The sequence below is a fragment of the Notolabrus celidotus genome, chromosome 15 (assembly GCF_009762535.1).
Source record: "Notolabrus celidotus isolate fNotCel1 chromosome 15, fNotCel1.pri, whole genome shotgun sequence".
NCBI classification, from domain to species: Eukaryota; Metazoa; Chordata; class Actinopteri; order Labriformes; family Labridae; genus Notolabrus; species Notolabrus celidotus.
The window spans coordinates 7,675,979-7,692,746 of record NC_048286.1 but is presented as its reverse complement, the minus strand read 5'-3'; the positions used below and the strand labels follow the sequence as shown (position 1 = coordinate 7,692,746).

The 16,768-nt window shown below is 40.6% G+C and overlaps 1 protein-coding gene across 1 annotated transcript in view; it reads right to left on the bottom strand.

The window, feature by feature from the left end:
- Positions 1-328: 328 nt before the first annotated feature.
- LOC117827131 (telomerase protein component 1-like) overlaps positions 329-16,768 on the bottom strand; it is a 28,722-nt gene continuing 12,282 nt past the window's right edge. Inside the window, exons 18-56 of the mRNA XM_034703624.1 lie at positions 16,505-16,648; positions 16,123-16,414; positions 15,797-15,918; positions 15,511-15,624; positions 15,242-15,359; positions 14,684-14,872; positions 14,367-14,554; positions 14,138-14,279; positions 13,861-14,040; positions 13,618-13,710; positions 13,221-13,356; positions 12,904-13,063; positions 11,568-11,701; positions 11,394-11,482; positions 10,951-11,065; positions 10,764-10,790; positions 10,473-10,677; positions 10,227-10,347; positions 10,009-10,133; positions 9,823-9,922; positions 9,583-9,738; positions 8,965-9,177; positions 8,762-8,818; positions 8,519-8,654; positions 7,622-7,873; positions 7,384-7,535; positions 7,051-7,158; positions 6,856-6,960; positions 6,509-6,638; positions 6,341-6,426; positions 5,854-5,980; positions 5,012-5,142; positions 4,805-4,923; positions 4,083-4,229; positions 1,919-2,018; positions 1,657-1,768; positions 1,461-1,543; positions 1,053-1,157; positions 329-744 (exon numbers count right to left, since the gene is read on the bottom strand). Of these exons, the coding sequence (XP_034559515.1) occupies positions 625-744; positions 1,053-1,157; positions 1,461-1,543; positions 1,657-1,768; positions 1,919-2,018; positions 4,083-4,229; positions 4,805-4,923; positions 5,012-5,142; positions 5,854-5,980; positions 6,341-6,426; positions 6,509-6,638; positions 6,856-6,960; positions 7,051-7,158; positions 7,384-7,535; positions 7,622-7,873; positions 8,519-8,654; positions 8,762-8,818; positions 8,965-9,177; positions 9,583-9,738; positions 9,823-9,922; positions 10,009-10,133; positions 10,227-10,347; positions 10,473-10,677; positions 10,764-10,790; positions 10,951-11,065; positions 11,394-11,482; positions 11,568-11,701; positions 12,904-13,063; positions 13,221-13,356; positions 13,618-13,710; positions 13,861-14,040; positions 14,138-14,279; positions 14,367-14,554; positions 14,684-14,872; positions 15,242-15,359; positions 15,511-15,624; positions 15,797-15,918; positions 16,123-16,414; positions 16,505-16,648 (5,233 nt within the window). The 3' untranslated portion in view covers positions 329-624. The remainder of the gene's footprint in view (positions 745-1,052; positions 1,158-1,460; positions 1,544-1,656; positions 1,769-1,918; positions 2,019-4,082; positions 4,230-4,804; positions 4,924-5,011; positions 5,143-5,853; positions 5,981-6,340; positions 6,427-6,508; positions 6,639-6,855; positions 6,961-7,050; positions 7,159-7,383; positions 7,536-7,621; positions 7,874-8,518; positions 8,655-8,761; positions 8,819-8,964; positions 9,178-9,582; positions 9,739-9,822; positions 9,923-10,008; positions 10,134-10,226; positions 10,348-10,472; positions 10,678-10,763; positions 10,791-10,950; positions 11,066-11,393; positions 11,483-11,567; positions 11,702-12,903; positions 13,064-13,220; positions 13,357-13,617; positions 13,711-13,860; positions 14,041-14,137; positions 14,280-14,366; positions 14,555-14,683; positions 14,873-15,241; positions 15,360-15,510; positions 15,625-15,796; positions 15,919-16,122; positions 16,415-16,504; positions 16,649-16,768) is intronic.

The following is a 16,768-nucleotide window of genomic DNA, read 5'->3' as shown; positions in this document are numbered from 1 at the left end:
CTAGCCAGCTAGTCCCACTGTTGATATTAGAAACCCCGCCCCCTCTTGATTTTGATTGGCCGATGTGGGAGAAGTGACATTTGATTGGATTGAATTTATTGAACTCTTTACTTTGAATGGGGTTTCCATACTGGATAGCAAGTGTACTAATTATTTTATCAGAGATCACAACAAAAGGCAGAGACAGCAATTTTGTCATTAGGGAATGTATTATTTTTATAGTGATTTATAATTCTCAAGATAAACTATATTAATGTGAATATATTAAAAGGAACTCTGCAAATGTATAACACAAAGCACACATGAAACAATAAACAAAACAAAGTGCTGATCAAACATTTTTTTATCCAATATCCAAATAAAACAAACCTTAACATAAAACATCTCATACCAAATAAAATCAAATATATTTAAAGCTTGTTTTATACTTGCGCATTACATCTGCAAGTTTCCTAATATCTAAATTATAGGCACAGCTCAGCAGCTATTTCATAGCTTGCATTCCTGTAAGTGTAAAGGTATCCTCTCTATTTTGAGGTTTATTGCACAATTGCTACCACTAAAGCAAAGAGGAAAGGCAACCTTTGGAAGGCATAGTCATTTTGGTGTGAAACATTTTAAGGATTATTCTTTCCAGGAGAGAAAGTAGAGCTTTCCCTGTGCATCACTACAGACCAGCTCGGTGGGTTTTTTAGGGTTCACCTCCAAAAACCGAACAGGAGCTCCACACACAAACATTCCCACCTGCAGGAAGAGAAAGGGAAGAGGAAGGTAGAAAAAAAAAAAAAAAAGATGATTTAGGTCTGATTGTGTTTGTTAACCATGAAGCAAAAGCTAACATTAGCACAAAGACTTCGAAAACAACTAGCCTTGTTGTGTCTCAGTTAAAAAACATCCCTGTTTGAATTGTATATGTTTAATCTCTAAAGACACATGTTGCAAATAAAAGACAACCCTTTCTCAGTGGGTTTTTCATTGCTTCATATATTTGTGTAGTTGGACAGAGGTCAGGTATTGGTGTTAATTTACCAAACCAAAAGTCTCTAATGTACCTGTTTCTTGGTGTTTCTGTCCCACAGCTTCACTGTCCTGTCGTAGGAAGCGGAGATGATGGTGCGGTCAGTGAGTCTCAGCACGCTGATCCTGTCACTGTGGGCCTGAAGATTTAACATCAATATCAAAAACAGTAAAATACTCACACATATGTTGTCAGACAGATGCTCTTCTCCATTACATTTCACACCTGAGCTTTTCAGTTGAAAGTATTGCAAACACAAAAAGTAAATGAAGATAAATTAATGAGAAATCTTGGCCTCAAGTCCTTTACTTGAGCTGTTGACTAGATCGGAAGCTCTAAAGGGTTGGCCATTGATCTCACGGACTACATTGTGTTATTGTTTATCACAAATGCTGTGTTTTTTGGGGTTAGAGATGCGAGTCATGCATTTCTGCACTCTTACAGGTTTTCTGTTGCGCCATGTAGAGGGTTCTTGAGAGGATTTAAACCACATGTTCCCCTTCAGGTCTCCGCACACAATTAAATCTGCAGGAAAATGAAAAACACACCGTGGTTGTTTCAGAAGAAGCTTTAGTTCTAGTAGTAAATTTTATGGCTGGAGTAAAAGAAGCAAAAAGTAAACTAGTGGATGTTAGTACCTCTGTTGATAGTAACAGCTGTGATCAGGCTCCCCTTCTTCTCCTCCTCATCAGTGTCCATATCCATACAGCCAAAAGTTCTGCTCAACTCTAGATTGGGGCCAATCGCAAACTGAGGAAAAAGATAACAGAGGCATCAGTGACATGAATGAAATGAAAGTAAGTGATGCACTACACTTCAGGTTAGAATTCACTTTTAATGGAAACGTGTAAATGTGATTATAATTTCATTAAATTTTTAGATCAGTCGATCAGAACTCACGATGAAACCTATCGCAACTTGTCCCTCTGCTTCGCCCACCAGCCACATGCTTTTTTCGTCATTTCTAAACACCTGCAATATTCTGACTGTGTGATGCCACCTGCAAAAAAACAAAACAAAAAATGCATGAGGAACTTGGGGTAAGTTTAAAGTCTTTTATGAGTTTAAAACATACTCCCCACCTTAACTATGAGTCAAAAGAATCTGCAGAAATAAAAACCCAAATCCAGGTCAATATTACTGTTTCATAAAGTCAGTTCTCCCTTTATTACTTGTTTATTTTCAATTTCTAAATTTGTCAGACAAACATTTGTCAGACAAAAAAAAAGAGGCTCAAGGAGAAAGGGTAACGCAAAAAATATAAATGTTTGCTTTTTATCTTTTCAATACAGTCACAAATCACACAGCTGTGGCAACAAATCTCTTTAAAATTTATATTAACTGAGAGAAACGAAAGGAGACCCACCAGCCATACTGCCCAAAACCCACAGACTTGATTGTGTTCATTAGTAAAGAGCGTTTACAGCGATTACAACGGATTCCCGACTAAACAAAAGCTGCAAATCAAAATCCTGCATATCAAGACTATCAAAAAAGGCACAAACAGACAGGTCGCACAAAGAACTCAGCAGAAGCTTTTTTATAGAACTAATCCCAGTAAGGACTAAGAAATTATTTCAATTATTTCTATGTATACATAATTCATTTTCTATGTTTATCTGTATGGTGAAAGTGTAATGGGGCGGAGTGGTGCGCTTATTGAGTAGGGCAGAGGAGGTAGGGAACACTGTGTTAATTTTGTTCTACAACTGTATTTTCTTCATGTTAAAATATTAATTGAATGACCTTCAACACACACAGAAAAAGAAACCTTAATTCTAAATTTAAAAAGCAAAAAAGAGAAAAATTCTTGTTGCATTGCTGTGCACTTAATAAAAACTAGTATTGATGAGTTTCATCTATCTTAATTTGTTTCTCAGTTGGGTTTAATCTACACAAAACAAGAAATATCACAAAAAATAACATCAGCAGCAACATTTGATTTTAAAATACTAATAAAAAAAAGCCATCAGCTTTATTCAAGACATTTTCCAAAACTCTGTGAACGGGTTAACTTGAACTGACATCCCTCTGTCTGAATTCAACAAGGAAAAGCAAAGCTAACGAGAGGAGCCATGGATGAAGGATTCGTGTATATATTATCTACTTTTCAGGTTTAAGGAAGGTTATTGTTTATGTGTTATTTTTGTTGTTTGTTTAGTTTATGACATGGTTTATTGCGTGGTCACTTTCATTAGGTAAATAGCAGGTCATGTGTTAGGGGCGGGGATATTGTGGTGGAAAATGAATGAATAAACTGTTCTTTGTGTTTCTCTGTGCTTGTGTAAGACTGATAGGAACTGTTTCAGGCAGTTCTCTAAGGGCGTACACAGAAGGCTTTTGTTTGATAAGAAGTAAGGTTTCCTGTATTCCCATAACTCCTTCTTTTACAGATACTGTATTCTACCCATCAATGATCTTTGTTAGACCACCGGATTTTACCTTTTTGGAAGAAGCTTCCTGTCAATGTACCACACCTGTTTTCATTCTCTGATATATGCTTTATGAGCTCACATTTCGGGGCAGAGGATATCTGACTTTGACTGAGAGACGTTTCATTCGTGGTCACTTGTTTTCTCCCTCTTTGCAAAGAGTAGTGACAATAAAACTTGACAAAAGACAATCATTTGTCTCTCCATGAGTTTGTCTTCCATCACGCTGACATCATGACCTGAACAAGAAATTGCCATTACACTATTCTATTCATTCAAGCCACCTGTTACCTTTCGTTTTGAGTGGGAGAGAAGAGGTGAGCTGGGTCGCCATATTTTTTGTTGACAGCTTTCTTTCTTTGATTTTGTGCACATTATCATGAGTTGATTATCATTTTTCGTCAATAAAAAGTTAAACTTATTTTTGGATCAGTGATTTTTTGATAGAACGCATCAGACAGGTTCCTTGGCCCAACCTCAGCCTCTCAGCAGCTTTTTGAAGTCGCTACACTAACGTAAACACAAGGAAAACTAGAGCACATTGTTGTCTGTCAAAATCCAAATGCTAATGATTCCTTAAATGAACTGTGAAAAAAAACCCTGAGACATCTTGTTACAGTATCATGTGTTACCTCATTGCTGTGTGGCTCCACCTTTCGTAACCCTCAGTAAAATGAACGTCAAATATCGTTCCGTCGTGAGACACGGCTATCAGGACCGAGCAGTACAAGAGGTAGATCACCCGGCTGTTCACCTCCTTCGTACTGACCTTCACCGGGCTGAGAGAATCAGAGACACAGGGCAGAGCAGCACGTTATTTCATGTATCCATTAAATCAGCACTCTCATATAAACATACACTCTCTGTTTATCTTTATTTCACAGCACATGAACTCTACACAGCAACAACAACAGACTCTTTCTTTCTGAAGTCTCTTAGTAATGTAGCTTCCTATCAGTATCAGTAATCTCCATCATGACTGGTTAGATTTTAAATCAAAGTCACAGGATGCTCTGAGGAATAATGCGCTGATTTTTACACATCAATCCGATAATGTATAATTCTCAACTTATCACTGCTTCAAAGTAGAGAAAAAATGAGGGCATGAAACACCACAATAAAAATACACAACTCTTGGTTTCTGTTTGCATCTGCGGATTTTAATCACAGTCCATTGTCATCTGCAAATAAATGCTGGTAATAGTAAGTGTGTCATTGATTGGCTTGATTCTCATGTAGTTTTCTTGAGTTTTTACCAAAGTTTTTACAAAGCATCTGACGAGTAAAGGTTTAAAAATAACATGAGAAAACAGATTTTTTTGTATGACTGCTTAGTACTGTGATTGTTTTTTACCGTGCTCTGCTGTGTTGTTGATTCCACACCAGCTTCCAAATATCAACAGCTTCCATGTAGCTGACAGCGTACTGGCCATCAGGCATGGAGCAGATCGTTGTGACGGTGCTGGTTGAAATCTGACACAGAGGACACTATGTAATAACACCAACAAAAACTAACCTGTATGTGTCCAGTATTCATGGTGTTTCTCATGCATGTCCTCACCTGCTTGTGGCCGATCACGGTGTTGTTCTGCCAAATTTCCAGATATCCGGATTCATAACCAACAAGAAGCAGATCATCACTCTGAGAGAAGCACAGAGCTGTGACTGGACCTCTCAGGCTGGAGGGACCCTCTGAAAAAACACAACACAGAGGTGAAGTGGATTTAAAACAGAAAAACATTTCACTTAACAACATTTCTCTTTTAACCAGCAAGTCCTCAAAAAGGCTGCAAGGATTTTAGCTTCTCACTGTGCAAAATACATCTGAACCCAGAGATGTTTTTGCTCAGATATTTTAAAGTATGAATATATGATGAAATCCGTACTGGATATTGTCCGACCACAGCATAGTAAAATGGCATACCTGGAGCATAGCTGATCACAGGAATGAAAGCACTTTAAAACTCTCAGAATATAGAGATATTTTTCTAATTTGACTGATGTCATATTTTGAAAGCCACACACACATCACATTTCTTAGTATTTTTATGCTTCAATGACAAAGAGTGCCCCAAATCTCATAATATTCCAGCCAAATACTGAGTATATATATTTCAAGATATGACATGGGGGAATATTTGGATATTTTATTGAATGTAACATTTAGTTTCTCAAAGGAGCTTTAAACATGAGTAATTAATAGTTGCACATGCAGAATATATCAGGTTTCCAATCAGATAGCTAAAAAGAAGTAGGGTTACTGCACTGGCAACACTGATGTTTACATAGTACCCCCACTTTTCATTAAATATATACACCCTAAGTATATAACCATGTTTTGGGGTAATGCATTTCATAAACAGGGAAACAGGTATCATATAAAAGCAGAGTATAAAGTTGAACCTTTTGTCAACGTCCAGCATCGCAGTGAGCAGTCTTCAGAAACAGTGAGGAATTCTGCGAGACCCTCTTTGAGAACGACTCCATGTATGGAGCCGCTGTGACCCTTGAAGGTGTTGAAGTGCTCCACCTGTTTGTAAAGATGCAGAATGTGAGAGGGGAGACACAAGAAGAAAAAAAAATAGAACTTAATCTTTTGCCTTTTATGACGGTTAAGAGCCCAAGAACTAAAATGAGACCAAAAAACATGGATTAAAGTTGACACTTTAATTTGAGATTTTTCTATTGTAATCTGTAGGTTATTTTCCTTACCGTTTGATATGTTTTTAGTCTAAAAATAGTGAACTGTCCATCAGTTGTTCTTAACAACACACATGATGTCCTCAAATGTCTTGTTTGCCAATAAGACAACGACTAAAAGCAGTAATGTTGAACTTCATTTGGTAAAATTCTTTCAAACATCCCTTTCATTTTGTTTTGATTGACAGACCTGTAGTGGTTTCCAGAGCTGCACTGTGCCATCATCAGACGTAGTGAGGACAGACATTTCCTCTGGGTTGACTTCTTTGTTCTTATCTGGAAAAAAAAAAAGAGTATTCCAAATGAATGTCAAACTATGATGTGTATACTCATTATGTTTTTTATTAGAGCAGTGTACCTGTGTTTGGTAGAACAGAGCAGTGGTGAATACGATGTTTGTGTGCAGCGATGTGGCTGATTTCTGAGTTTGTCTCCCAGTTCCAAACATGAAGTGATCCTTCTGCACAGCCAGCCATCACAAACTGTCCCTGCAGACAGAGAGACAAAAAACAAGTCACACAAGGCTGAGGATTGTTCCTACGTGAAGACCTCAAGAGAGGAAATAAGAACCCACTCAGACTCAAACTACAGACCTCATTTACTCCATCAATACATCAATTAAAACAAAGCACAAAGGTCTCTCAGGAAAGAAGGGAACAACACATAGTGTTAAGTCTGTGACTGAAAGATGCATCATTTTCTTACCAGACAACAGACTGATGAGAGAGAACTGGTCCAGGAGATTTCTTTGAGACATTTGGCTGCCTGCAGATCCCAGAAACAAAGCCTGCCATCGTTTGATGAGCTTACCTGGAACAGAGAAGAGAGACTGATAAAGACAGGTCTAAAGAAACACAGTAGCACTATCATTATAACAGTACATTAGTATGAAGGATTTACCACACAGTCTGGAGTCCACACACAGCCGGTGATCCAGTCTCTGTGAGAGTGAGGGAGCGACTTGGAGAGAACAGCAGGAGTCACACTCACATCCCAAACCATCAAAGCCTGAAACAAACACACACACACACACACACACACACACACACACACACACACACACACACACACACACACACACACACACACACACACACACACACACACACACACACACACACACACACACACACACACACACACACACACACAGGAGGTGATGTAATTTGTATGGTGTATGATGTAACTTAAAGCTGATCATTGTGTTGTTGTTACAGCATCAACACCCTGTACCTGATCTTTTCCCCCTGACAACAGCTGTCCACCATCAGGACTGAAAGACAGACAGGTCACTCCTCCTGTGTGGCCTTTCAGCAGTGCATGAGGGTTCATGAAGGGGTCTTCAGTCAGATCGCTCAGCAGCCACAGAGCAACACTGCAGTCATCTGAGTCAGAGAGAAGTACAGAGACAAAAAGATTACAGATTTTCTCTATAAACACTGAATCATCTGTTTACTTCACTGTCACTCACCTGAAGCTGTAGCCAGGTATGTTGAGTTTTGTTCCATTGCCAGGATGGGCCGACGTTGGTGACCAAACCCCCCACACATGTCCAGACCTCTGTGCAGCCCCTCCACTCCTTCTTTCTTCTTCCAGATCCTCAGACGAATGTTGCTGCCTGCAGACACCAGCAACTCAGGCTCGCTCTGCTCTGCCTTCAGATAGACCCACCGCAGGCACGGCACGGTCACATCGAGCTGCCCTGAGTCCCAGATCTTCTCTCCTGAGATTTAAATATAAATAATAAGAGTCTGTATGGTTTCCAGATCAATAAGAAGATAGTATTCATTTTGTGCAACATGTTTACTGTGTGTATGAAGATTTTGAAATGAATCAAATAGAGGATTTGAAATAAGGAGGTCATACAGATGTGTGATTTGTAATTACAAAGATTTGAAGGGTTTCTGAACTTGTTTTTTAAAGACGTCCACTTCTTCCCCTCTCTTTATTTATAACTCACCATAATGGAAGGGGTAGCAGTGGTTTGTTTTGGTTTGCAATACCAATTTATCCCCACCAAAAACACATAATTTATATTCAAATGACCAAATAGAGTACAGGCTTATTTTATCCACTCTTTTTAAATGACAAACACTCAACTATGTGTGCTGCTAAAGTTTCTGTAATCTTAAAATATCAAGGATATCAAATTCAAATTATTCTGACCAGGTATTCAGGAACTTTACAAAGAAATAAATATAAAAGACAGGGAACAGAGACATACTTAAAAAATGACATAAATATGACTACATTACGAAAATAAATGAAGCTATAAAAGTCCAAATGTGTGACACTCAAAACTAAAATAAGGCTGTTTTCTTTAACTCTGTTAATTAGATTTTTATTTTCACTTGCAAATCGAACACACCTGACTCCAGACTGAAGAGTTTAATGCCGTCACCGTGATATCCCACAGCAGCATAGTCTCCATTAACAGCCACACACAGAGCAGCCGGTGCAGAGGTCACAGATTTCTGTTTCTTACGAGGAGGCTCCTGCTCGCCCTAGAACACAAAATAAATAGAGAATAGTTAGTTTATCACAAAACAGCAGGAGGGTAGCTGAGAGGAAGGAGGTGGATCTAGATGAATAAGATAAATAGAGAGCTTACCACATCACTTTTTAATGTAGTAACTGAACATCCAAGTCCCCCAGACCAGAGATGGAGCTGAGTAACAAAAAGAAGATCAAAATGCAAACTTAAAAAACAAAAAAAAGTATTCTTGAGTTAATACAATATAGTATACATGATTAATGCTGCCTAATTATTCAGATATTTATATTTCTGTGATCCAGGGTTTATTATATCCTCACCATGTGATCAGAGCCGGCAGTCAGCAGCAGGCTCCCCTCCTCCAGGAAGGTGAGGGCCTCTGTGGCTCCGCAGTGAGCCTGGAAACATCCCACACAGGTGGAGGTGGGCACCGACCACACCCTGACTTCTCCGGACACAGAGCCGGAGCAGAGCATGGAGGAGGAGGGGGCGAAGGAGACACTGCGAACGGAGCGCCGGTGACCGGACAGGTTCTGAGGAAACACACAGAAGAAGAACTGAAAAACATCACCCACATTTAATCTGGACTGGGACTATGAGTCACTTTTATACTCTTATTCCCTATCTTCCATTTAACAATTAAACAAACATATTTAAGGGTGATTTTAGGTTCGCCAAGGCAGTGGACAAGAAAAATAGTATCTAAATATCTGTTTTTACCACACTCTTTTGCATTTTTAAATCTGCCACCTACATTATCCGCAAAGTACCTAAACCACCTACATGTTGGCTCAGGATTTGGGACAGTAATGAACTTTCAACCCGAAGTTTTTCATATTCCTTTATCTTGAGTGGTTTTACAACAATAACATTTAATCTGAAGGGGAGAGCATTAGGCATTAAAAATCAAATACAGCTCTCCATGTTGGACGACTCACTGTTATGATTTTATTCTGGAGCCAGTTCCAAATGATGACTTTCCCATCCCAGCATCCTGCAGCCAGCAGGTGACCCTCAGGGTCAAAGGTCACACAGTTCAAAGGGCTGGAGCTGTGAAGGGCTGCTACCTCGTTACCTTTAGCCGAGGACCAGACCTGAGGAAAGGAAAAAGTTCATAGTTACATTACATGTACAGTTCAATTATAATAACAGTTTAATGAGACTTTTATGAGACTAACTTTCAACGTGAAGTCCAGAGACACGGTTGCGAGGTTCTTCCTATCTGCAGTGATGTCACTTGCTGTTATTGTGTTAGTGTGGGCATCAATGAGAGCACTCCTGCAAAGAGATGAAGCATGATTCAAAGTTAGGAGACTTGTACAGGAGGATGTATTTGTGTATCTTCTGTTCAATCCTCCTCTCACCTGCAGCTGTTCTCGATGTCCCAGATTTCTATCCGTCCGTCATAGGAGGTGGTAGCAAGGCGGCCATCTTTGAGAAACACACAGCTAGAGATACCATCACAGCTGCTCAGCAGGGATTTCACTTCCTGTCCACATCCAGAGGAGAGTTTATATTAGTACTTGTCATGAATCGAAGTTGGCAAAAGCAGTTGCTTTCTGTGGTAGATTTATGTTAATGCCTGTCCGGTCTGTGTGTTGATGATATGCAGTGTTCCCTGTCCGGTGCCAACCACCATCAGCTCTTCATCCGAGCTCACAACCACACAGGTCGGTTCAGAGGAGAAGGTCGATACCAGCTCACTGAGATCAAACACAGAAGCCCCACTAGTCAGTCTGACATAATAATATTCAATTTAATACTAAACACAAGGTTCAAAAGTCAACATCCCAATCCTTCACTGACACACTTCTTGTGACCTTCATACCTGGGCTCCTGTTGAAGTTTGTTATCATTATTCAGCCACTCTACAACACGGACCCTTCCTTTGAGGCCCTTTGCCCAGGTGTGAGCAGACGTCTTAGGAGGCTCATAGAGAGCTTGCTGGATGAAAAGAGCCGGCCAGGAGGAGAGCAGCCGAGCATGACGCTTCAGGAAACCACGGCAGTCTTCAAGGCGACTTTGGGAACCAACTGAGAAAGCAAAGAGGACCGTGAACTTGAAGGAGGTTTAAATCACTCACTTTAGGAAACTGAGTTATTTATTTTGAAGCACTTACCTGAGGCTGCAGAGTCATGATCGTTATCTACAGAAAGGGCAATAATACACAGGTTCATTTACCATTTATCTAAAAAATGTTTGCTGGGTAATCACTTGCAACATTCTAACAAGAAACCACGTGAAGAATCAGAGGTAGAACAATCTTTAAAGCAGATATTCTCACTAAACAGTATCTACATACTTACCACACAGGCTGTAGGTCTCCAAGAGTTGGTGTATAAGGCCATGGCGTACCTGAGCGAATAGGAAGTAGTAGCTGGAGAGCAGAGAATGAAGAGCCTCCGTTTGACCACTTTGAATCTGGTTCAAGACAAAGGAAGACAGGAGTTAAACCTAAAAGTACATACCAGTGTCTGTGGTTATCTGGGTTTCTGACCAGGAATAAGGAGGAATAAAACTTCTCTGTACAAGCTACTTTTCCTGATGAAGCATTTCGGTTTTGTATGTCTCAATATAATCAACTTAGTCATGGCTTGTAAAACCTTGGAATAAGATTAATATCTGGACTTGTCAGGTTTTACTACAAATGAGACACAATACACTCATTAACTTTTGATCTCTGCACTAAATGAGACAAACTACTGTGGCTCATGATGTTTACCTTTACATATTACAGAGGGAGACTCACCAGGTTTGTAGGCAGGTGCATGACAGAGCTGGCCTCACAGTGCAGGAAGGTGTCTGCACCCTGTGAGTTAGCTAGAGCCCACAGGTGAGCTGTATACAGGAGGACAGGATGGTGAAGTTAAACTGCACAGAAACTTAGACTGACATGTTTTGAAAAAGAGTGTGTGTAATCTACCTGCGAGCACAAGGTGAGCTCTGGTTCTATCTTTTTCTGTTGGTAGAAGAAAGTCCTCAAAGGCCCTCCTCACCTCTGGATTGGTCAGATTCAGCAGGTCATCGGTGTCAGAACAATGAGACGAACCAATCAGACTGCAGATAAGAATCCAAGTCAAACACATTTCTATCCAAGTTTGGCATTTTGCGGAGTAAAGCAATAATCTGTAGTCTGCTGAAACTAACGCTAGCTCATAGCAAGTCTCATGTTGAATTTCTTGGGATACTAATTTTGGCCAATGAAGAACAGGCATGAAAAATGTGTTTTTAAAATATAAATATAACCTGATTAACTCTGTATTTGACTCATGACTGACCTTGATTTACAAAATGAACATTATTCTGTTTTGAAGATAACTTGAAACTTGTGAGTGAGATGTTAACCAAATTACGAAAACGTTTCCAAAGAATCTAAATCAAAAGAGAACTCGGGTCATCTCTCAAAGATTTCTTCTTACAGCCAGTGGAGCTGCCCCCTGCTGGCTGATCAAAATAATTCAGGTTGGAGACACTAGCGCATTGACTTCAAATAGTGTAAAACTTCCAGTAAAAGCCAATCTGAATTCAAGGCAGGGTCCCTTTAAGGAACCCTGGTGTGGCTGTACTATTGATGAATAAAGGTAGGTCTTAATTAGAGGCCTGTGTACATTCATTCAAAACTGGTTGTATGTGCAATGAAGCACCTGTCTTTTTAAACTTAACTGAAATGCAACACAGCACATTAATTGATTGTCACAGCAGCACAGAAAAAATGGGTTTAAGCTGTCAAATTTGCACAACAAAAGCAGCAGAAAGAATTCTCCACTGATTCATCAGAGAGGACACACGAACGCTGAGCTTCAACTTCTGTCAGAGAAAGACGGTTAAAAAAGACAGCTGTTGTGGAGGAAGAGGGCTAATGATCTGCTGGTTCATTGCACAAGTGGATCCATAGAGCCCAGCACATCATCAACCAATGTTATAGTCTCCCCAAAGTTAATCAGGACGAAGGATGAAGAAAAATATACTCCAAAAGTGACAGGGAGGGTTTTACTGCTCATGCTGTCTTTAAATATGGAGAAAAAAGTCTGAAATAAGAACAAAAACCCAATCTTTGCTGAGCTAAAAGGTAATTACAAGCCTGTCCCAAATTAAAGCCTGCCCCAAATAAAGGCAGGGTGAGCTCATAGATTGAAACTATTTAAAGACTGTGCTACTAGTTGAAGTTTTCGAGTACAGTATATATTCTTGGAGGCTGCTTCCACTACTTCTAAACAAACCCTCAGACTTTTGCTTCAAACTCAAACTCAGGTTCTTGCCTGTGTAGACTCTGCACTATCTGTGTGAAAGTTGCCATTGCGACGCGTCGTCTGGGCTTCCTGGACAGGTGAAGAACTTCCTCCCATGTGACCTGTGCATCGGTTGAGGGTAAGTCATTGCATGTGTTAAGTACAGAGTAGAAGTCCCTCTCCCTCAGGCCTGTCAGACGAGATGACAACATGTTATAGTATAACATTCCTTCATCTATGAAACTGTTGGGTGCTTTCTACATTTCACTACAAACACTTTACCCATCAGTCATTGCAGAAGGTACAAAAATAATCTTTCAAATGTTGTAAAATTCTGCTCATCTTACCCGTGGTGCTGACAGTGAGTGCTGCCAGGGCCCAGCGGAGTCCCAGCATGCCTCTGTGCTGTGAGCAGAGTCTGTCCAGGCTGTACTGCACCAACTGACCCAGAGACTGAGGCAAGCCCTCCAGGTTCTCCTTCAACTAAGACACAAAAATACAATTAAAAATGTGGTAAACAGATAATAATGTAAGGTAACAAATTAAAAATGTGCAAAACTGATGGCATATATTGTCATTAACACTGTTTATGTTATGTTATATGCTTCTTAATTAGTGTTACAAAGTGTTGATAGAAAATTTTACATAAGCATACACCTAATGCAGCTTTGAGCATTGCATCACCAAACAACACCGGACATCAACCAGTATTACCCCTGAGGGAGTGAAGTAAATATATTGAACCTTGTCAAAGGAGGCGTAGTTCCTCAGGTCCTCACAGGCCAGGTGCAGGTACAGAGGACTCACTGCTCCCTTCTTCATCACCAGCGTCTGGAGCTGCACAAGCAAACACAGAACAGGTTTAGGGAAAAGAAAAGAGGAATACATTTAAGAATCTAGCTTTCTACAACAGCATGATGCATGGATCCAGAAGTTCAAACACAATGAACGATGTAATATCTTCAGTACAGAACATTAAAGACAGACCTGGTTGTTGAATGCAGAGTCACTGAGTTTCTTCCCGAACCTGTCCAGTCCCTTCTGAACGATTTCTTTTCGGTCCAGCATGGTGAGCTGACCCAGAGAGAACAGGACGATGCCTCTTTTCTTGGACAGAGTTTGTAGGAGAGCAGCTTTGGATGGGATGCTTACTACCAAACAAACACCCTGACAAGAAAGAAACATATCTATTTTTGTATTTCTATTGGCTAGCACTTCTAAACTGCAGTCTTCTTCCCTGTAGTTCTCCATCCATGTAACTGACCTTTGGAAGCTGCTGTGGTATCCAATCAGAGACGAGCTGACCTCTGCCGTCCTGAACGAGATCCACTCCATCAACAAGCAGCATCAGAGGTTTTACCGTCTTCATGTCACTTACACTGGAGTTAAACTCTGACAGCAGATCTCTGTGATGAGAGATCATTAAAGGAAAGTTAGTGTGTAGGAAACATGATGTTGAACTTTTTTAAAAAGAACATTTTATATATAACTACCTGTAAGAGTGAGGTAGAGGTGCCTCCTCCTTAGTGTCTTTCATTTTCCTCAACCCCTGAACGAGGCATCGGAGCAGGTTCTCCACAGAATGAGCTGATTGGCTGGCAGCTGTAGAGTAGGTGATGACATCACAGACGAGCTTTGTCCTGGACTTCACTCCTGTCCTGAGAGCCTCTGCTAAAGCCGCCTGTGTACAGAGAGAGAAATATGTGTAATAAAAAAGGTTTTCACTCTGCTGGTTGATTATTAGTCTTGCTTTGCCTAAACTAGTAACAGTAACAGATTTAAGAGCTTATTTAAAGACAATAACAAGTACCAAGAAGACAGTTTTTCCCTCTCCAGCTCCTCCCTCCACCACCATCATCCCTCCTTTAGTCTGGACCTGCTCCACCATCTCTGCAGCTGCACTCAGCAGCTTCTGTCTGCCGAAGAACTGTCTCTGCAGCGCTCCCTGGTGGACCTCTTGCTCCTTCACATCAGACACGGCCTCGGCGTCATGATCCTCCTGTCACATGGAGAATATGATATTTGTTATTTCCATCTTCAGTTGCTGATTTTATTAGCTCTGGACTTTCTACCCACCCTGTTATTATTTACAGTTATGGTCACTTGTCAGATTAACAGTCTCCATAGAAAACATGTGGACTTTTTGAAGCACTTACCTGAAAAATACAACAATCAGACAGACTGTGAAGGTGTTTCAAAGATACTTCATGATTGAATTACCACTTACAAGAAGAAGCATCATCAAGAAGTGTGACCAAAATGTTTCTAATACTTATGAAGAACTTTGGAAACAGTGTAGTCCTATACTGGTGCAGCTTTTTATACATATTTTGAGCCTTTTTTCTTTCACCATGATTCTGTGACTCACTTCAACAAACTGCTTCACGACAGCCGTCCACAGGTCGACCAGCACGGCTTTCCCAAAGTCCTCTAGGCGTTTCAGATATGGTTTTCCATCCACAACCCCTCCCCACTCACACGAGTAACTGTGACACAGAAGGGAACAAAAAGCCTCAGCTTAGACATCACTACAAACCTTCAATAGACCTGATTTTGAAACAGAAAAAGAGTTCAAATGTTTTAATACAAGTTTGAAATTCCTTCATCTTCAGTGCAGTTGTTGTTGAGATGACTCACTTCTTAGTGACCTTCACTTTATTGTCCAGAATACTTCTCTTCAGAGAGTTCATTTTAGACTCCGCCTCCTTTGATTCAGGAGCAAAATGAGATCTCCACGACACAGGAACTGATCTGATGAACACAAGGAGAGAACAGGATTATAAAACAGAAAATACTTCTGTTGATTTTCAGCAAACTACGTAGTGTTACGACATTAGAAACTACTCAAAAGAACTCCAAATATTTAAAACTTCATCTAAAAATCTTAAACAGTGAGCTGTCAGTGTGAGCATGGATAACATACTTGGTGATGTTTGGGTCTCTGAAGTAGCAGAACATTCGCTGCTGTGCCGTGTCAGGGTAAAGAGCCTGGAACTGACGGATCTCCATCTCTGTGACAGACATGCCGCCTGGAGCCGATGCTAGCTGCCCAAAGAGGTTTAAATATGTCTTCTTTAGTATTTTAATGAACATTTAAATTAAAAGTTTTGGGCTCCATTCTCTCTGACTTTAAAGAATCAAAGTTCATAATTCTTTGTCTTCTTGTTCCATGTAGCATAAAACCACCTTAAAGCTCCTCTGAGGAGTTTAGCTGTTTATAAAGCAGATTTAATTTAACACGGGTCTCACCCAGCTGTACTGCGGCAGGTCAGGGAGGACAGGTTTGGAAGGCACCAGGCCGTACCTCTCTCCCAGGATTCCCACCATCATCTGGCTGCGACAAACCTCCGACAGGCACAGCTCTGCAGCCCGCTCCGACTCCTCCTCCGTCACACCCCAGCGCAGCTCCACCTCCTGCAGGTAGAGGCAGTGTTGAGCAGCACGACGCCTGAGCTCGGGGAACACGCTGCGCACCAAGATGTCCCGCTCAGCGTGCATGTCTCTGAAAGTGGAGGAGACAAACACGCGGACACTTCTCCACCTGGAGACAGAGGAGGGAGTTTGTGTTAGACTAGTGAGGAAAATAAATGTTTGAAAGAATTCTTTGAGGGAATAAGTTACAAAACACTACCTTAACTTCGGGCTGGTTGGTATTGAGACAAGGTTGGTTGAGGTCTGGGGGCCTTTAGCTCCCTCTAATGAAGGGACATTGTACAGTTTGTCTAAATGCTCCACATGTTCCATCAGCCTGGATGACCCTCGCTCTGCAACAAACCTGGTCAAGTTGTGAAATGTCTGGTTAATCTTGTGTGAAAAACATTCACTTACTTTCTTAGTCACATTTGGATGAGAAGAACTTTATAACTCAGATTCCTGTGGGATAAATGTGAAGCTA